This window comes from Tyto alba, unplaced genomic scaffold (genome assembly GCF_018691265.1).
Source record: "Tyto alba isolate M040663 unplaced genomic scaffold, T.alba_DEE_v4.0 Super-Scaffold_41, whole genome shotgun sequence".
NCBI classification, from domain to species: Eukaryota; Metazoa; Chordata; class Aves; order Strigiformes; family Tytonidae; genus Tyto; species Tyto alba.
Window position 1 is genome coordinate 645794 of NW_024881317.1, and position 21441 is coordinate 667234.

The 21441-nt window shown below is 44.0% G+C and overlaps 1 protein-coding gene across 4 annotated transcripts; it reads left to right on the forward strand.

The window, feature by feature from the left end:
- The first annotated feature begins 220 nt into the window (after window positions 1–220).
- BLM (BLM RecQ like helicase) lies at window positions 221–20733 on the forward strand. 4 transcript variants are annotated; one of them, XM_042804070.1, is made up of 21 exons: window positions 221–347; window positions 461–1119; window positions 2309–2498; window positions 2944–3065; window positions 4096–4225; window positions 5233–5978; window positions 6781–6957; window positions 7373–7491; window positions 9568–9681; window positions 10437–10535; window positions 10624–10772; window positions 11593–11699; window positions 12488–12648; window positions 13146–13341; window positions 13777–13967; window positions 14988–15135; window positions 15499–15698; window positions 16495–16687; window positions 17126–17248; window positions 18517–18724; window positions 20408–20733. In XM_042804070.1, the coding sequence occupies exons 1-21, from the start codon at window positions 250–252 to the stop codon at window positions 20586–20588; spliced, it is 4311 nt and encodes a 1436-aa protein (XP_042660004.1). In that variant the 5' UTR covers window positions 221–249; the 3' UTR covers window positions 20589–20733. The 4 variants fall into 4 exon arrangements, with proteins under 4 accessions (XP_042660004.1, XP_042660005.1, XP_042660006.1 ...); XM_042804071.1 differs by having other exon boundaries at window positions 4099–4225; XM_042804072.1 differs by having other exon boundaries at window positions 461–1047.
- Window positions 20734–21441: the final 708 nt, after the last annotated feature.

The following is a 21441-nucleotide window of genomic DNA, read 5'->3' on the forward strand; positions in this document are numbered from 1 at the left end:
GCGCGGCCGCCGGATGGGGCGGGGCAGGCGCCGGTTTTTTTTTTTTGGCGCCAAAGACGAAGGGGCCGCGCGGCGCGCAGAGAGCCCCCTGCCGGCGGGGCGGCCTCCTCCTTCCGCCTCCTCCTTCCTCCTCCTCCTCCTCCTCCTCCTCCTCCTCCTCCTCCTCCTCCTCCTCCTCCTCCTCCTCCTCCTCCTCCTCCTCCTCCTCCTCCTCCTCCTCCTCCTCCTCCTCCTCCTCCCGGCCCCGTCATGGCGGCCGCGCCTCTCAACAACCTGCGGGAGCAGCTACAGCTCCACTCGTCCCGCGGCCCCCTCAGCAACCCGCCCCCGCTGCGGCACCGGCCGGCGTGCGTTCCGCGGGGCCTCGGCGGGCGGGAGGAGCGGGGCCCCCCCCTTACCCCCCCCCCCCGCTCCCGGGGGGGCCAGCCGGGCCCCTAACGAGCGGCTCCTCTCTTTCCAGGCGCTTCGTCTTCAAGAAGACCTCTCCGGCCGGCGCCGTGCCCCGGGAGCCCCGCGGCCTCTCCGCCGCCTCAGCGCTGAGGGACAAAGATGTCAACACCTGCCTGGCCGCGCTCGCCTCGCCCCTCGCTGCCCCCGCGGACAAGAAGGCGCCGGTCCAGGGTTTCCTTCCAGCAGCAGCCGCCGGGCCCCGCGGACGGGGCCTTGAGCCGGCCGGTGCGAGCCCGGCGCTTGCCGCCTCCCGGGAGGCAGCGAAAGCCCCCGGGAAGGGCGGCGGGGCCGCGGGGCCGCTCGGTGCTCCCGCCCGGCAGGCCGGGGCCGCCGTTGCGCTGGAAGAGGAGTGGGACGACATCGACGACTTCGATTTGTCAAGGATCGAGAAGCACCGCAGGCCGCCCGGCCCGGCCCCCAAAGGGCCGCGGGGCTCCGGAGAGGCCTCCCACCCCTCGAAGCCTCGCCGGGACGAGCCCCCGGGCTCTCCCGGGACCGGGGGCCCTCGCAGCCCCGCCGAGCCCCCTCCGGAGCCTGAACAACGACCCTTGTCGCAGCAGTCGCTGATCTGCCTTGGGGGTTCGGCTCCCTGCAGCGGTAACGAGGCGGTGGGGGAGAGCTTATCGGCTGACGTGATTTGGGTTGATAGCAGGGAAGAGGCTCCGCCAGGTAGCGATTTATCTCAGAGTTCCAGTGGGCTGGCAGAAAATACGTTCGTGTTGGCACGCAGAGGGCTTCATACATCATAAATTATTTTTCAGAAATCAGAGGCAGCTGCATGCTGGTATCTGACAAGCGGTCGTGGGTACGTGGTTTCGTTTGGGTGACCCCAGCCTTGTGGAAAGTGCAGGGTCGCGAATGCTGGAGCGTTGTCTCGGGCACACGAGTAGCAGCGGGTCACGCAGTAGTAGTGGAGTTGTAGGGCTTCCCACACGGCGTTCCAGAAACAAAGAGCAATGGTTTATAGGGGTGTCACAGAAAGAAAAGCGGTTTTAAATTTCGTACAAAAGAGACATAAAATCACCTTATGCCTAAATGTAAAAATGAGAAATGTTACTCCAGAAAAAGAGCTCTCTTTCAGTTTAAAACAAAAAAAAAAAAAAAAACACAAACAAAACCGTCAAAAACTCAAACCCTCAATAATGAGCAAAAAGTTCATGAGTGTCAGTCAGACTGCTTCCCTGGCAGCTGTGTTCCAGCAGCTTCTCTATTTTATATGCCTTACCTGTTGAAACTTTTGATGTTTATTTGTGAAGTTAATATGTTTGTGTAGCTGAATGATACTGAACAGTGTTCTGTGATGCTGCTGTTACACTAAATGGTGAAAGGGTTTGTGAACTGTTTTTTTCTTCTGAAGAATATTTTGCTACCTTTCCCCCTCTTTCTGTGAAATTAATTTTAGTATCTTGGTGATATTGGCCTTTCTTAGTAGGACTTGCCTTGTAAGGCACGATAGGTGTAAGTTTACCTTTTATTTCCAGTATAGGGACTATGCTAGTTGATGAGTCTACGCTCTTTTTAAGCTAGTATTTAATACAACAATAGTTTTTTATAAAATCTCTTGTAGGAAAATGCATCCCTTAAGTTTTTTCTCTTCTGCCAGGGAAAAGTAACTATAGACAAGCTATATAATTTTTCCACTTAAAATGGGGTTTGTGGCTGTTTTGTCTGATTTTAATGGGGGATAAAAAGGGAACAGTAATATTTTTTTTTTTTGTCCTTTAGAAGTCAAAAACTGTATTAGACGAGTGTTTTGAAATCTGGCTGTTAATTTTTTCTCTCTGTTCAGGTGCATTTTTGTTTATATCAGTAGGAGTTTACAGTGTTACCCGACAATATTGATCCTCTTCTTTGTCAGTTGCTAATGATAAAGGTGGGGAGAGCCAGAAGCCAAGCAGTGATGAAAAAAACAGCCCCCGAGAAGTGGATGAGGCCGACACCGAGCTGTTTGCAGGCACTGAGCTTGATGAGGATGATTACTTGGATATCATTCCACCCTCCCCTGAAGAAGAGCTGCCTTCCATCTCGCCTTCTGTAAAAAGCATTAGGTAAACCAAAATTAATTGGTAAAACTGTCTGTCTTTAGGATGATTGTGCCAAAAAAAGACATGAACCTAGTGTTTGTTAAAAAGTTACAGGTTGAGTTGATTGTGTCTGTCTGGTGCTTGGCAGGTTAGCAGTTGACAGCTGTTTTTAATGTTTTATGAAATACTTTTTTTACGGCCAGTACTTAAGGTGTCTTTTGCTTCAGAAAAAGCAGAGTTATTTTTCATTTCATAGTAGGAGGGGAAAAAAATTACTGAAGTAAGTCTCTGCACATTGGCACATAGGATGAATGATAAACTGCTCAGCTACTTGGATTTCAGCTGGGTTTTCAGAAACTTACTTACCTTTTACACACATCTTAAAGACATCCAAAAGATAAATTTCTCATATGGAAATGCCTTGATTTACAGATATCTGTATTTTAATGACTTTTTCTTTTAATGTTAGTAATATTTTCAAAGAATCTCCTACTGGTGGAAGATCCACAGCTAGCAGTGTTGAGTCCAAGCCTGGGAAGGTTGCCACAACGCAGCCTGTTGCTGAAAGCGATCCCAGTGTGGGGGATGCAGGTACACGAAATGTTTTGGAATTTTATGCCTCAGATTTTGGGGATGGTTTGCAACTAATTGTTTTCCTGTGCATCTCATGTAATCTGAGAGCGTTAACTAACAGTGACCGACGGGGCCAAGGAGGCAAGGGGCTGCTTCCATCTGATTCCCACAGTATTTGGGAAATACTGAGCTAAAATGTTTCTGAGTGTCACTTGCAGGATGAAAAGTTACCGAGTGGAGGTGTGGCACAGCCTGGTTTTAAGGCTGCCAGTTCAGACTTTCCTCTCAGAATATATAAAAATACAGCTTATGGTACCGTCCTACAGTGTTATTTAAGATTTTTGTGTTTATAAATTCCCAGAGCGGTGCTTTTATATTTATGTTTTAACAGTGCTGTTCTGGAAATCAATTCAGTCAAGCTCTGTCTTGTCATACTTGCTATGCCTATAGCAAACTTCTGGTCAGCGTGCCTTTCTAGCCACCCAGTGAATCACGGTTAGGCAAGTGTAGCAGAGGCCAGGATTTAGTCTGAGGCAGCACACCCCTGGTAGCAGCATTTTGAGGTGCAGTGCAGTTCATTGGCAAAATCCAGATGGTTTGCAGTGGTGCCAGATTTGAAAGGGAAAGTCATGAGGTGACAGATGCTGGCTTCCGCTTGTGGGATGTTTTCTGCAGTACTTTCTAGTCTAGAATTGCAATGTAATATTTTGATAAAGTGTGCTTCGGTGCGTTTGGGGAGGGGTAATTTGAGATAAGCAAAACATGTAAACTCGAATGTTTTTTGGAAATAAGTTTGAAAGAACTATGACAAGGTTTGGAAAATGTATATAGATGGATAATGAAAAGGCAAGGGCAAAAATGTGTAGACTAGGTGAGTTCATATACAGCAACAGTTTCTTTATGCGAGTGGACTTTTTTAAAATATATTAAAAGTATGTTATTTAAACTTATTTATTGCAATTTACTGCCCTTTGGGAAAGTGGTATCACTTTGTTACATATGCTAATAAAACTTAGTATCACTGTCTGCTCACAACCGCTCCACCCAGCAGATGAAGGCTTGGAACAGCAGCTCTACAGCGTCATGGATGATATCTGTAAGCTGGTAGATGCCATCCCACTTCATGAGCTCAAGTCCCTGTCGTGTGCAAAGGAACTTCTCCAGCAGAGAGATCTCAGGTAGGCTCTGATGAGCAGCCGTGCGCCGCTCCCTGCTCTGTGCAGAGCGGCGCCGTGCCTGCAGGTGTCTCCATCACACTGGAAAGACGATGCAGGTGGATTTTTAAAAAAGCTTAAAATGACTGACTGAATGAAGGAAAAAAAAATGCCCCAAACTGCTGAAGGTATTTACAATCCCAGTGTTCTGCCAGATGAAAGGATCCAGTTCCACGTTCAGCATGAGGCACAGGTAGTCCTGTATCTCTCCTCTGGGAGGTGATGAGCACCAGGTGCTTCCAAAGCAGCTGGGCGACGTGGTGTAACCTGCGCGGTGTCATCCTGATGTCTTGCAACCAGAGGCATTAATTTAATATTCTCTCTGTGAGGCTTGCTACCACTGACTACAGTGATTATGACTTCTCCCACTATTCACATACTTGTCATCTTTCAGTGTGATTATTGCTCCTGCAGTGTGCTGCTGTAACTTCTGCATAATCTGATGACACAATATGTAGACAAGGTATTGATATTTGGGATTTTGTTTTTTCACTGGGACTGTGTGCTTTTTCTGAACATTCTCAGTTAAAACTAATTTATTCTATTTCGTCTTATTACTGTAGTCAGATGTAGTCTCTAAAAAGTACATAAAACCATAATTCAGTTCAAGCATATTTTTACTTTTTAACTTCAGGTTTGTATCTCTAAGGTTTTTTTTTTTTTAATCCTCTACCTTGCCTGGATCAGTTCCATGCTATTGAGAATTCTTTTATTTTATGTCTGCGAAGAAGATGTAGTAATTTTGTAATTATTTTGTTCAAGTGAATTCCAGTATTATTCCCTCTTCCCTAGATTTGTTTGAAATATCTTTAAAATATAGTGACATAGAATGCTCTGTAGCCACCATATGTTAATATTTTTAACAGGATAGAGACAAAACTGGTTAATGTATGTTGTAGAACTTGATAAATCTTTGCTTGTGACTAAATTATTTTTTTTTTTCTTCTTCCTTCCCCTGCCATCACTCCCAGGAAAAAATTACTAAGTAATTCTGTTACTTTGAACAAAAGTAGCACAAACAACACTCTTCCTAGAAGCTGGAAGGCATGTGTGGAGCGGGGCCCTCCTGCATGTCCTGGTACTGCTCCATGTTCTGGCCCAAACTGGAGCTTCAGTTCTGGCAGAAACTCGCCAAAATCCACAAACCTCCCACCTACGCTTTTTGCAACTGTTAATTCAAGCAATTTTTCTACCAAAAAAAATCAAACCTCGGATACCTCTTACGCTTCAAAGCAAAGTGTTGAGGAGACCCCCTGCCCGGAACCTCGAGCGCTGGCTCCTTGCAGGGTAAATGGCAGCGAGGGAGCTGCCCCCGGCCCCCGCTCCGCGACGTCCTCCGGCAGCAGCTGGGGTGAAAAACCAGGGGTGGGGGGCGGTGGGAACGGTGGTCGGCTGGAGAGGCCTCCCGCAAGCACGGCTGCGCCAGGGCAGAGCAAAGCTGCTGCTGGCCTGCCTGCAGAAGGCAATTTAGGTATAAGTGATGCAGACTTTGACCTTGATCCCTTTGATATTGATGATTTGGATGATGGCTGGGACAATCTGGAGAGTGTTTCGGCACCTGAGGCGCCGTCTACGCCGTTGTACCAGCCCGTCAGGGAAGGGCCGCCTGCCAGATCGCTGTTGTCAAAGATAATGTCCAGAGCCAAGGGATCTGCTTTGGTGTCAAACCCTGCTGCTCCAAAATCAGCCTCCTTGGTGACAACAAAGAACCATTCAGGTAAATTATGCTCGTTGGGGTTACTGTCTTGCCCTTTTTAAATTTTTATTTACTTATTTTTAAACCTAAGGCCAGGTAACTTACCACAGATTACATCAAAGCCTCTTGTTTCTCTAGAGATTTCTTTTGGTTTCTCTTTGCAAAGTCATCTGCTGTTTTTTTTTTTTTTCCTCCAAATCATGTCCAACTACTTGAATGTTTATTTGCCATGCAGGTTGCAAGCTGCTGGGAAGATGAAGCTGCTAAAATTGGAAACTAGAATGTTTTTGCGTTTGAATTAAATAATGATTCTGCAGTTGTTAATTCAAAGCTGTACAGCAATTTTAGCCGTTTATGCAAAATGTTCAAAAATGGGCACTTGTTGAAGCAAATCTAATCCCTCTGGGGCACGGGGGTGGGTCAGTATTATTTGTGGTTACTGCAGGAGCGGGTTGGTAAAAGGGAGGTGAAAAAGTTAACCCGTTTCCTCAGCTTGTGTGTCACTGATGCAGCCAGCAGCAGCTGTTAGGTACCGCAACAGGGAGCCCGTCCGTAGCTAAGTCTGCCAGTGTAAGACTTTGCATTTTACACAGTCATAGGCAAGAAGCTTGTTTCTAGAGATTTGCATATAATCAAAGTTCACACTTTGGCTGGTCTTAAATTCTAGATGAATGCAGTTTTTTTTTTGTAAGTCATGATTTGAGTTTAAAGGGTTGAAGCGGTGGCTAAGCCATCTGTTACAGCAAAGCAGTTTTACATTGCAAGAGGGGTAGTGCAACTTGATATTCTAACATGCTCTAAGTACCTTTCCTTTGTCTACTAGATCCAGCGGTTAATAACCCTGCACTAGAATGTTTCAGGGGTATGAAATTCTCCCATTCTGAAGAAATGATGAATATATTTCACAAAAAGTTTGGTTTGCACTATTTTCGGACAAATCAGCTGGAGGCCATCAATGCTGCTCTTCTGGGTGAAGATTGTTTCATCTTAATGCCCACTGGTACGTGTCTCCAAACGTCACACAGCCGCAGGCTTTTGAGGTCTGGCACACACTTGAGAAATAAAGGCCTGAAGCTCTTTCTGCAGGGCCCGTGACAAACTTTTCTCTTTCTCTCTGCCTTTGCGGAGGGGGCAATAAATTGTGCTGCTTGAATTTTGTGGCTGCAGGGTTTCTGGAATACTGTATGCACTGTGGTGTTTTGAACGAGGTGATTCAATTTCTGCCTTCCATAATATTTCACACAGTAACTCATCCTACAGGTAGCACTTTAAAGGCAGTCATTGGTAAAAGTTTATTGTTTCTGAAAGTGCTATAAAATGGGAAGAAAGAAATAGGTCTCCCCTCTTCCGCTCCTTCTCCACACTCTCTCCCTTTTCACACCTAATGTTTGTTGTGTTCTGTTTAATCCTTACAGGTGGTGGTAAAAGCTTGTGCTACCAGTTACCAGCGTGTGTCTCTGCTGGAGTCACTATTGTTATCTCTCCACTGAGGTCACTGATAATAGATCAAGTTCAGAAACTGAAGACTTTAGATGTAAGTTCAAAGAGCTTTATTTAGTTAAACTGCAGATAAGTGAATTATAAATCTGAAATTTTACAGCAAATCTTATGTCTCTAAAATATAAACTGCAAAAACTGATTAGATGGAAACTGTAAAAGGCACACAGTGTTGTCTAGGAAGAACTACATGAGATGAACTAGAATATCTTGGCAGCCTAACAGCTAAATTGACTCGTGTATTTGTTATAGGAGCTTAGTTTTCAAAGTACAGATGCCTGATTCTGAGAGTTGTATTTAGACACCTAAATAGGAGCAGCCTGGCTCTGTAGCAGGAGTAAGCACTAACAGTTCCTGAGTTAGGAGGGTTCTGGAGGTGCTAAGCATTTCATAGACTCATTGAATCATAGACTCATGGAATGGTTTGGATTGGAAGGGAAGTTAGAGATCACCTAGTCCCACCCCCCTTCCCCCAGCCCAGGGGGCTCCCAGCCCCGTCCAACCTGGCCTTGAACCCTTCCAGGGAGGGGGCAGCCACAGCTGCTCTGGGCACCCGGGGCCAGCGCCTCACCATCCTCCTGGTAAAACATTTCTGCCTTAGATCTACTCTAAATCTCCCCTCTTTCCATTTAAAACTGTCCCCCTTGTCCTACCCCCACCCCCTGACCCAGAGTCCCCCCACCTCTCCTGCCCCCCCTTTAAGCCCTGGGAGGCCACTCTCAGGGTCCCCCCGGAGCCTTCTCTTCTCCAGGCTGAACCCCCCCAACTCTCTCAGCCCGGCCCCCCAGGGGAGCTGCTCCAGCCCCCCCAGCATCTCCGTGGGCTCCTCTGGCCCCGCTCGAGCAGCTCCGGGTCCTTCTGCTGTTGGGGGCCCCCGAGCTGGCCCCAGCACTGCAGGGGGGTCTCCCCAGAGCGGAGCAGAGGGGGAGAATCCCCTCCCCAGCCCTGCTGCCCCCCCTGCTCTGGCTGCAGCCCAGGACATGGGCTTTCTGGGCTGCGAGTGCACGTTGCTGGCTCGTATTTCTAGAAAAGTAATATACAGAGGAAAGAAAGGCCTAAGTGCAGAAGATGCGTGTTCCTAAGCCTGACTACTTACGAGCTACTTTTGAAGTGTCTTTTTCATCCTTAGCGTGTTATTGAGATTGAGAGATCAGGGGAACAAAGATGGATAACAATACATTTTAGGGCAAAAAATCTAGAGGTGTTTTGGGGTATGAGACCGAAGAGACTATGATGCAGGGTTTTGAAGCTCAGACAAATCCTTCTCTCACTGAGCACAGTTTTTGATAGTCGATCTAGGCAGGGCCAGCGAATGGTTGTCCTCCACTGAGCTGCTGTTGCACAATGCCACGCTCTGGTCATGCTCTGGTGGGTGCCAGGGCTGTAAAAGCAAATTAAACTGGCTCTGGGGCTCCTGGGGTTTCCTAGCTGCAGAAGGAATTTCCTCTGCAGAGCTGCAGCTGCCTCTTGCCAGAGGAAGAGGAGACGAGCAGGCAGATTTGCTCTGTTGGTGTGACCTATTCGTACACCGTTTTTGTCCTTAGGATCTAATTCCTTTGTAAATATTCAGCACGAATAGTAAGTTATACTTACAAACTTAATATTAAATTGCTGCTCCAAGCTGTATTCAATCTCTTCTGATGCGGCGGTGTTTTGTGTTTGTGGGCACTGTTATTGAGGTTGTTACCGTGTTTTTGTGCTTCTTGGAAACTTTGTTTCTTAAGATCTCTGTTTTCTGAATTCAATCTCAAACTTATAGCATATTGAGCAATAAACAAACATCACGTTTATTTTCTTTGCTGGAAGGAGAGTTCGAAGAAAGCAGACATATCCCCTAAGTCGGCCATGGGTTTGCTGGTAGATTTGGGAGCAGAAGAACAGAATTTGGCTTACAGTCAGTTGGTTTTATCATTAGAAAAATTCTGTGATGTTTACAGTACAGTGGGGGTTCAAATGCTATCTATAATTACACAAAGAAGCATTGAAAATGTTATGTTCATTGAGGATAGTAAATGCATATACTATTTAAATCTGATTTATAACTAGATGTAGAACTATATTTGGAGATTCTTCTGTTTTACACATATTAAAACTTAATACTTTTTTAATACAGATTGCTGCAACATACCTTACTGGTGATAGAACGGATTCTGATGCTTCAAAAATATATATGCAGTTGTCAAAAAAAGATCCTGTAATAAAGCTTCTGTATGTTACCCCTGAGAAGGTTTGTATTTAATTTGAATTGTAAAATCGTGGAGGCAACAAGAGGAGGATTACTATGAAGTATCAAAGGGAAAACACTGGACTTTAGGCTTCTGGGGAAAAAAAATTGTTAAACATTTTTTAGATAATTCATTAAGGCTCTGTACAGATGTAACTAATTTCAGTCATTAAGTAACCAAGAATGAGAACCGAGTATGTCTTACAATCTAAAGTCTTAAAACAAAAAGCCTGTGCCCATCCATTTCAATATATCTTACCACGTGTTAGTGGCTAGTTGCTGTCAAGTAACTATCAGAATCTAGATTACTTTGGGTAGGATAATTCAAGGAAAAAATGTGTAACTGTCAAGGTAATACGTGATTGTCAAAAGATTGCCTTGCCCTTAATTACATGCTGCCTTTAAAGATTATGTTATTCCACAAAAACTTTGTACGAGGGGACTGTGAGCGTGCTAATTATGTTTCTCTCTTCAGCGTTGTCTTTCCCTGTCTTTTGTGATGTAAATAATTTAAATTTACCCAGACTGTAGGACCTCTGGATAGATGATCCTAGGACCTTGTGGCAATCCCACACCAGCTGCTTCGCTGCCAGTTAAAATGAAGCTGATTGCCATCTTCCTTATGCCTTCAGCCTTCACCTGTGCAGTCGAGATTAACTTTGCTGTACAGAACAATTGTTTCTGTATTCTTAGCCAGGTCGGGTGGCACACTGCCCTGTTACTTTGCTTTCTAATGCCACTGGTGGATGTGTACCTAGGTTTGTGCAAGCAACCGGCTGATGTCAGCCCTGGAGAATCTCTACGACAGGAAACTCCTTGCGCGTTTTGTCATTGATGAGGCCCACTGCGTCAGCCAGGTGAGAACCTTGATTTGTTTTTCAAAATGGCAAAAGACTTAGTTGCAGCGTCTTACTCAGTTATACTTAAATTCTGTTTTTAAACTAGTGGGGTCACGATTTTCGACAAGACTACAAACGATTGAATATGCTCCGCAGGAAGTTTCACTCTGTTCCTATGATGGCTCTTACTGCCACTGCTAACCCCAGAGTACAGAAGGATATTCAGAATCAGCTTGAGATGCTAAAACCACAAGTGTAAGTTGCTCAGCGGTTTCCTGAAACAATTTGTTTGTGCTGCAGAAATTTTGAGTGGAAAACTGAGTAAAGTAAGAAAAGCGGTATAGGTCCATCTTGAAATACTTATGTAGTTGTAGCTGATTAAATTCTGTGCATACATTCTCAATGTGAGCTATATGCAAAATATTAAAGTAAGAAGAAAAAACTTGCCAAACTCTTCCTTGCGTGATTAAGGAAGTTGTTTAATAGAAAATAATGAAATTTTCTATGTCACTGACAAAATACGCAAGTTGTATTTTAGGGCACTTTTCACGAGACTGCTGGAAAACTGCAAAAGCTGGAAGTGTTTTTAGTTAGCATTGGAATAACATAGATAATGAGGTACCACTGGGCCTGGATTGTACTGCAGTGTTTTCATTGTACACAGTGGAAAAATAAAGCATTCTGTTTTGTTGACCCTCTTGTTTTAGAAATGTATTTTAGGGCAGAAGGAGGGAGGTGGCACTCTTTTACAAATTTGATCAGCCAATTGTGGATGCTAGTATTTAAAAGGAGAATGTAGGTGAGGCAAATCGCTGTGTGCATGTTTGATTTATGGGCATTTCTTCCTTCTACGTAGTGACATGTAGCTTTGTTTGTTCACAGCCACAGGAAAAAATGCAGGAATCTTAGACCCGAAGTATGGGTGACGTGCATAGTGGAGCAATAATTCCTTTGCAGATAATGCAGAACAAGTAGTAGTTAGTTGAATTTGGGACATTGCAGTCAATACCTAGCTTGTTAAAAGGATTACTGCACCCAGAAAGCTGATGAGCACCCATGAACTGTCATGTTTTAGGTTTACAATGAGCTTCAACAGGCATAACCTGAAATACGATGTGTTGCCCAAGAAGCCAAAGAAGGTGGCAATGGATTGCTTGGAATGGATTAAAAAATATCATCCATGTGAGTACTGAGCAGCACAGTGTTAACTACTTTTTAAGTCAGGAAAAGCCTTTACAGTGCTGTAAAAACTCCAAACTTGTACCTCTCTGTAAGCTACTGATGTATTTACAAGAAAAACAAGTTGGAGGCAAAACGGTATTATTGATAATGGGAATCAGATTTATGGGCATCCTAAAATTAAGGGTTCAAGTAAAGATGGAAAAGAAGATTATGGTCACGCTCCTGAGTAATATTTCTGGATGTTGCCAGATGTTTTAGCATTGTGTCTTTGGAGTATAAAGATCATCTCGTATCCGTGCTGTTTTTATTGTTTAATTCTGTTGGTCCGCTTATCTGTGGTTCCCCTTGAAGGTCTCTTCAGAGATTCCTGTCTTTCTAGGCTCGCTCCTGGAGTCCTGCAGCTCCCGCTGCTGGAAGCTGACTACACCAAGCTCCCTTTGTAGCTTCCCCAGCGCTGTGACCTGCTGTAGCATTGACTGAACTGCTCGAGCTCTTGATTTATATAGTTCTTGATTCACGTATTTTAAATCCTAAGATATGCAGTACTGAGCAGGAAAACTTTTCTTGATTCCACCTCACCAAAACAACAGGAATTGGGTGAGGAGAAACTAGCAAAATCATCTGATATTGATGAAATTACTTTTCTTTATTACTAAAGCAGTTATTTCGTTATACTTGCCAACCTCTCCCTGTTGGAATAAATGTATTTGCTTGACAGGTATGGCCATTAAGCAAATGAAAGGAATAAAGCTGTGCTGTAGCACAAATCTTTTTATGTATATTTGCAGATGACTCTGGAATAATTTATTGCCTTTCACGTCACGAATGCGACACGACAGCGGCTATTCTGCAGAAGGAAGGCCTTGCTGCGCTTGCCTATCATGCTGGCCTCCCTGACTCCAACAGAGATCTTGTACAAAAGAAGTGGGTTAATCAAGAAGGATGCCAGGTAAAAGAAAAGCAACTGGGGGAAAGAAGTGAATTAGAATTTAGAGCACTCTTATCCCTCTTGGCCTAGTAAATGGAAGTGAGGTTGTGTAACGCTATTGCCAAATCAGATGCAGTATTAAAAAACCTGATCCGAACGGATCTGCCGAAACACATTAGCCATGTTTTACTGGGGGTCTTACAAATCAAGGACTGCAGCACTGCACCGAGGTATGATACTCCAGGACAAAGGAGCTTAGCAGGACAAGGCTTCTGAAACAGCTCTAGGCACGCTGCTGAATTGTATATTGAGACTCAGGTTCGGAGTTTTCCCTTGGTCTGGAGTAGCTCTTCTGAAAGGGAGGTGTTTGTGCTGTTTTGTGCTCGGCTTGCAGTGTCAAATTGAATTTCTAGGTTCTGCACCGTTTCGTAATCCCGATCGCCTGTCTATTTTCAGTGCAGAGTGCTGCATGAATAACTTTCACAGCTCTATGTAAAAAATTATTATTTTCTTCTTAGGTTATATGTGCAACGATTGCCTTTGGAATGGGGATTGATAAACCTGACGTACGCTATGTTATCCATGCTTCCCTTCCGAAATCTATAGAAGGTTACTATCAAGAATCTGGCAGAGCTGGACGAGATGGTGAAATGTCTCACTGTCTGCTCTTCTACAGCTACAGTGATGTAACCAGACTTAGAAGGCTAATACTCAGTGAGTTCTCATGTTTATAACGTACTGGAGAGAAAATTAAAGATGTCACTTAGTCAGTGGTCTCTCTTTCATTTAGGCAGTGTTATTTCCTCATTTAGAAGTGCCATATGCAGTGTGGTATTGCAAAGACGGGAGAACTGTGCATCTTTACCTGAACAGTTTTCTGTAAAGAAAGATTTTTGTTATTTGTACATAACTTTAGTCAAAAACATTTTGCTTCAAACATACCCATCTCTTGATTCTTGTAGTTCTGGTCTTATTTCCCTTCTCCATTCTTTAAAACTTCAGAGGTAGAATCTGTCCTAGGTTAGTTTGGTACTAACCTACTCATCTTTTTTTAAGCAACGAAAGAATATTGCGTTTTGTCTACCTGATAATATATAAAAGTGCAGAAGTATGGATTTAACAAATACAATTTGATTTATTGCGTTTCAGTGGAGAAAGACGGAAACAGTCACACAAGAGAGACCCACTTTAACAACCTGTACAGTATGGTTCACTACTGTGAGAATGTAGTTGATTGCCGGAGAATTCAGCTTTTGGCCTACTTTGGGGAAACTAATTTTAGTCCCACCTTCTGTAAAGATCACCCAGAAGTAATTTGTGATAACTGCAGTAGAAAGAAGGTAAAAATCATAGCTCTTATTTATAGTGTTGTTAAACCGATTTTGCATTTACCTGCATTAAAAAAATGGTTGCATGACATTTGGGAAGGCAAATGGAGAAAATGAATAAGATGTCTTGTATTTTTGTGATGCTGGATGCTTTGAATTATTGCCAGGGTTTAACCTAGAGTAGAATTACACAGCCTATCCGTGGAGTTACGATGCTTCTGCTTCTGTCAGAGGAGGACTAACGAGGTATAAGGGTGTTCCTTAGTGTCAATTTTGTTGGCTGCAGTGCTTGTAGGAGATGGGAGCTAATACAGGATCCCCTGGAGTGGCGATGGGGAAGTCCCTTCAGCTGCTATTCGGATGTTTTCAGGGCAGCTTTGTGCTGCCAGAGTAGCACGAGTGCCACATCAGGTGTGCACTGCTTCAGGTGGCCCGAAGTTTAGGGTGTATGTGTCCAGGATTGAAGGAAACTTGTCAGTGGCGTGAGCAGGAGCTCGAAGCAGACAGGGAAGGGTTACTGATCTCTCTAAACCAGATGAGTTTCGTACCTGATGTTATTGCCTCTCGGTCCTGTGTCTGAAGCATTACCTTACATAGCTATGATTGTAACCAAATTTGACTAGAATAATGCATATGCAGTCCAGTCTTCTCATTTTAATGCATAATAGCAGTATAAGTTCTAGTGCGTGGCAGCAGAATAATTATGGGAATGCTTTCCAAGCGATTTACCTTGATTAGCAGTACTCACGCAGCAATCTTGCAGCTCACTCTATAGAATTAACACAATAGAGATTATATACAATCAGCTGGTATGTATTATTGCATCTTCCAGACTATTATAAAATCCAGAATTCCTGTGACTATATTGTATCACTGTAGGTGTACTAATTAGAAAATCACTATTTATTTGTCTGGAACTATGTGAATTAATGACTGGGAAAAGCTCAATAATGAAAAAGAAGGTTGTCAGTAACAACTCGCATTAGGACAGAACCACACAACATTGTTTCCTGATCAAGTCTGTTTTAATAGGATTACAAATCAAGAAATGTAACAGATGAAGTGAAGAGCATTATAAGATTTGTACAAGAGCACTGTGGACAAATGGGACGAATAAATGCGGGGAGAAACATACGTTCTGGAAGATACACATTGAATATGATGGTAGACATTTTCTTGGGTAAGCACAGTTCTCCCAGAAACACCACCTGATTACACTTGGTGCATAATTCCCGACTAAGTACAGGAGGTCTGCCCAATACCAGCAGTGGTTTACAAGAAGGTGTATTTTGCAAAATGATTCTCCCCAGGAATCTCTTGGTGATAAATGATCCAAAATAAATGAGGCTAAAGCTTTAATTTCAGGTTGCTATAGTGATATTATTAGTTTTCTGGTGGTGCTTGAATTTTCTGGTGCTTAAATGCATTTTTTAATGTGCACAGACTATGGAATAGCCTTGGGAGTGTTCCAGAGCTCTGTAAATACATCCACACGTATGTAGCTTTCTGATTGCAGGCTAATCCTGTGATTTCTGTTGCACAGGCACGACGAGTGCGAAGATTCAGTCTGGAATTTTCGGGAAGGGAGCTGCCTACTCAAGGCATAACGTTGAAAGGCTGTTTAGAAAACTGGTCTTGGACAAGATTCTGAATGAAGACTTGTATATCACAGCTAATGACCAAGCAGTAGCATATGTAATTCTAGGAGAGAAAGCTCAGGCTGTGCTAGATGGATCACTACAGGTACGTAACAATTTTTTTTTTTTTTTTCTTTAATTTGAACATATTGTTTTAAGGAATATGCTACAGGGGTTTTTCATGTAGCATATACCCTAGGATAGTTTAAACATAGTTTGCCTCCCAGCTGAAGTACAGGAGCTAATCTTTAGCAGATGCGGGGAACAGAATCCAACAAGTATGATTTCTAGTCTAGTATTCTAATAATAATGTTGTGAGGCAAAAGGTGAGTTTGAGAGGATTGGAGAGGATTAAATCTTTCTCTTCTACCCCATCCATCTGATTCCACTTTGACAAGAAGGGAAAGTTGTGACCAACACAGAAAAAGCTAGCTAAGAGGAAAAGAAGGAACAGAGCTAGCTACTCCTGCATTTTGTGCTCTATTTTTTTTCCAGTCATTTGTGAGCACTGATGTAAAATGCACTTCAAGGTCATGGAACCAGTCCAAGAATTGCTTGAGGCAGTAACTCCTCCGCATTAGTGCTCTGCATTAGAAGAGCAGAGCCCTCAGCATTAGACCTAGCGACCTCTGTTTAAAGCTAGCTGTGAACTGGGTTCTTGGGATTTTTGCCCTGTGTTGTGTATACTCTGCTAGTTCTTTGTAGAAGAAACTTAAGGGCTGTTGAGTAGCCTGCAAAAAAAATTTAAAAAGTGTATACTGGGTAAATAGCTTTTTTTTTTTGGTCCATCAAAGAATACTTTTGGTTTTCTTTACTATTTCCCTGTGTTATTGATCAATCTTCTAATGATGGCTTTGTGGTAACTCCCCTGACAGAAGTTACTGATGGGCTTATTTTAACAGGTGGAGTTTCATGAAACAGAAAGTGCCAGTGCCATCAGAAAGCAGAGGGCTTCCATGGCAAAAATGTCACAGCGGGAAGAAATGGTTAAAAAGTGCTTTGGGGAACTTACAGACACATGCAAAATGCTCGGGAAAGTCTTTGACGTGCATTACTTCAATATTTTCAGTACTTCAACTCTAAAGAAGATAGCAGGTAACGTCAGCTTTTCGTTACTTGGAACCCCTGCCAGCAGTAGACTGCACGTGCAGTGGTAGCCTTTTCTGACAGAAAAATCTGCAGTTTCTAACATCTAGCAAGAACGGGTTTAAGGTCGCATAACGGAGCGAGTCCTCTGGAAGCAGCTGACGCTGCAGGGATCCCGTGGAGCTGCAGTCTGTGCTGTAGCAGTTCTGCCTGGTCAGTACAGGAGCCGCCCAAGTAATTGCACTGAAAAAGCTCTGATGCACTGGCAGAGAAAACGTCTGGACTAGTTTTTGTGCTAAACAACTGGAACCAAATCTGCTAGAATAAAAGCCTACTGCCTTAAGGACTCAATGCATAGGGTGGCACTAGAATACTTCTACCAGTGATCTCTCTTTAAAGGAAATTAGTTTGTTTGACATGTCTAACTGGTACTTTGTTATGCTACAGAAACCTTGTCATCTGATGTGGAGGTTTTACTGCAGATTGATGGTGTCACAGAAGACAAACTGGAAAAATACGGTGCAGAAATAACTAAAGTGATGGAGAAGTACTCTGAATGGACCGTACCAGGTTTAGTATACTTTGTACCTAAATGTGTACTTTCCCGTTCAGCACCCTTCTCTCCTCCTCTGTCAGAAGTTTCACTCAAAAGTTACCTTGTTTTAAGTACAAATAACTAATTCTTAAGGTTTAATGATTATCAAAAGGGAGCAGTTGCACCCTTTCAGAACAAAGATCTTTGCTATCTTCTCACCAGTTAAATTCAGCATATCTCTGAAAGACTAAAAAAGGAAACAAGAACTAAGCAGACTGCCCTGCTCCTCACCTATTAGTTATTGGGATTTACAGAATATGCTTAACTATAATGAGAATTCTGACCTTAAGGTCAAAGGTCTTGCATATTTTTACACCTGAGTCTACTATGTATGGGGTAATGTTGTAGCCTGGCAGGTAATCAAGAACTACTGCCTTTTCATAGTAATTGAGGTCAGTAAGTTCAGGTCTTCGGTGACTAGCCCTTGTTCAAATGTGAAGAACTTTCAAAGCTAGGTGTAAAAAAAAAAAAAAAAAAAAAAAAAAAAAAAAAAAAAAAAAGCTACTGGGCCAGAATAGTAATGTTTTACAATGCCTTTGCACAGCTCTAACCTTCTATACAAAGTTCAGCTCAGTGGAGAATTGAGCCCCGAGACTCGTAAATCATGTGTTGCAGTTAGAGTATTTAATACAGCTTGGCTATCAGATTAGACAGTAGGGCCTGCAATTTCAAAGTGATTCATGTTTGCATTTAAGGAGGCGGTGCTTTCATACACTGCAGTGTGAATAAATGCATGTCCACACACCTGACTTTTCAATATTTTGTTCTACTGCCTGTGCAAAGAATCACATCCCTCTTGATCGTGACAGCTGAAAGCTCCTTCTCAATCAGTCTGAGCCTTTCAGTGCCTCTTGATGCTGTTTTTAAAAACAAGTGCCATATTTGACTGTAGTATTTATGGTATATTCCATAATTCTTTCCAGCTGACGTGAGGAATTGAGTGTAAAAGCAGAAAGCCTAGTGTTACCAAAATAGTTTAGGCAGGAAGCTAAGCTAGAAAAAATAGGACTGGCCGGTATTCTTTTAGGTCATGAGATAAACCAAAACTGCCTTCAGTGCTTACTTCACACCACCCTACGAAACACCTGCAGCTGAGCCTGGAGCATCACCAGGATGAAGGCAGTGCAATGGAGGTTTTGAACAGCAAGGACGGAAGTTTTGGTGCAGTCGGTGTTGTTCTGGCTGACAGCTCTGACTAACAAAACGTTGGCTGGGCCAGTTTTAACTCGCTGTCTGTCTGCAGAAGATGCTGCCGGCCCAAGTGTGGACACGGCTCCGAGAAGCACTGGCACACCTGAGAGCGATGAAGAAGCAGGAGATGCTGCTACAACCTCGAGCTATTTTTGCAATAATGCAAACCAAAGGAGGAAAAGAAGGCGGCCGCCAAACTTCAGAGAATCAAAAAGGAAAAAAACAAGTAATGGCGGTGGCCAGCAGTTTCATCCCAAAGGGTATGTTGCCTCTGGTCATTAGTAACTTTCCTTTGTCCAGGACAGCATGATGATGAGCCCAGAATTGCAGTGTTATCCTACTGCATTTTCTTGAGTAAGGGCTTTAAAAATTACATTAAAATTATTCAGGTACTTGGTAACAGCTGCTCTACTTTGGTCTTCTAGCATTTTTTGTTTAACGAGCTCCTGGTGAGGAAGGATGTTTAGCAGTTGTCCTTCGTTTCTCACTCTTGACTGCCACAAGCTAAGTAGTGACACTGAATTTCAGTGTGGTGCCATAACTGTTATTAGCAGGCTGACTGGATTCTATGCTTGAAAACATAAAGAGGGCTTAAAACTTGGAAAATTTGAACTTCAGTCCCTTGTTAATTCAGAGTTCTCCCTCTGATTGTGCTGTACAAGGCCACGCCTGCGTCAGGAGCAGGACGTGTGGCTCCAGGAGTCTGGCTGGTCTTGAGCTTCTGGGGCAGATTCACAGCCAAACTAGCACACAGTGAGGGAGGAGTCGGGCTGGGCCTCATCCTTTGAGTCAAAGACCTTATTTTAGCAGCTCATGTAGTCTGGGAACTCAAGTAGTTGCCGTTTGTGCTGAATGTCTGTGCTTCAAAACACGATGATTAATTAGCGCTGAAAGCGAACTAATGGAAAAGGAGAAATGGTTGAGAAATTCTGCCCTCCCCAAACCCCCTTCAAAAACAGGGGGTGGTGTGACATTAGAAAACTCAAGCAGTAAGTTCTTAGTTGGGTTTTAGAGTTGTGCCTTTTAAAGGTTTGCTGTGCTCATAGCTGGTCTTGCACAAAAAGGAATTAAATGTAAATTCCCTGTACTGTGGTACGGTGAGGTTTCTTAATGCCTCAGCCCAGAAATTTTACCTCATTTGGTATATGAGATAGAGAACATGAGGTTCAAAACAGCATTTATGCGGACAGCCTGTCTTGCGTTTCTGAAGTAATTCTTTGAATGGGGTTTTATTCAGTCTGTATGCATCACAGAAATTGCATTATTTTTCAGCTGTGAGGAGTTCAGGCCATTCCGAAGAGTAGCTCTAAATGGCACTAACATCCTCTCCAAAACCACCTGTAAAAATCCCAACCTGAAGAGTCATACCCAAAACGTACAGACTGTTGGGTTTTATTAACTACTTACATTTCACTGCTTTAATATTGCATTCATCATCAAGGAGAAAATATGATTTACCTCGTTAAAACTCACTGCTTTCTGCCAGTGTTCTTTCCAAGGATGTCTCTGCCCTGTTTTTCCTCATTCTGGTCTTTGTTTTTTGTAGCAAAGAGCAGTTCCCTGCCCAGTGGGTTTTACTGACACCCTTTTCACCTTCCCATCTACTAAAATATTAGTCATTGAATGCTGTTGACCCTGAAGTGCCACTTAGTGCTTGATACTCTAATTGGATTAATAGGAGTCAGGCTGGTTCAGCATTCTCTGTCCCTGTTTCAGGCTGCTTCTTGCCCTTAGGCAAATGCCAGAGCAACTGCTACACCCGACTTACATTTCAAAGGTTTTTTTGCAGCCATGTGTGTTTAAAAAAAAAAAAAAATAGAAAAATGAAAGCATAGTTTTCTAGAAAATCTAATGGTGGTGTATGTGTGAGTATGCCATGAGTGCAGGGAGTGTGGCAAGCGAAGCAGATGTTTGACACATACCTTCTCTGTAAATTTCTGCAGCGGTTACAAGTACCGAAGGACCAGAAGGCCACCTAGCTCCAAGGCTCCAGCTTCCTCTGGCTACAGTTCAGCAGCGGCCAGTGCCACTGCCTGGCAAGGAGCTGCTGGAAAGCTGGGGATTATGGCACTGCCGAAACCCAGAACCAGGCAGTTCCTTCAGCCTTCGTATTCAATACTGTAACTAGGAAAATGTAAATACTGTATAAAGCCAAGCCCTGGAGATGTGATCATTGTTTATTGAATTTTTGTTTCGTTTGCTAAACCTTCTGAGGCTTACGCATTTGTCAAGTACAAAAGCTCCCATTAAATAAATATTTTTAAACTCCTGGGTTTATTTGGACCTTCCTTTCTACTATAATCAAAGAGAGTTCTGACTGGTTCTAGAAACCCTGCTGTTTGGTTGAAACTACCCCCTGTAAGCCTGCTTTACAGCCGCCTCAGGGGTACGTACGCCTGGGAGCAGAAATCAAACGCTGCCACTGAACTGCCCATCGCCTCCGTTCTCCCCCCTTGCTGCTCGTGTAAGTGCTTCAGAGCTGGAGAGCTGGGCTGCTCTTCTGAAAACGTGAGTCTGGGGATGTTCACCTGAGATAGAAAACATCAGTAATGTTTGTCGGTTTAAAATTTTATTCCCTGGGTGTTGGGGCTGGAGTGCCAGGGCCCGTGCGTTTTGCTCCGTTTTTTTAAAGCAGCCTGTGCCGCTTTGTGTTTTGCTCCGTTTTTTTTAAAGCCGTGATCCTGTCCCGGCCGTTGGGGCCGCCCGTGGCTCCCCCGTTCCCCCCTGACAGGGGCTCCTGCCCAAATATCCCCCCGGGACCGACGGGCCGTTGCGGGTCTCATCGGCTATTTCTGTGCAACCCACCCGTGCTGGCCGGTCCCGTGTGTTGTGGGAGCCTCCACCCCCCCCTCGGCAACCCTCCCTGCTGAAAACGTCCCCTCGTGTCCCCCCCCCCCCCCCCGAGCATCCCTCCGTAACGCGAATCTCCCCGCGCTCCCGCTGACCCCCACGGGGCGCCCGGCCTGGCGGGAAGGCG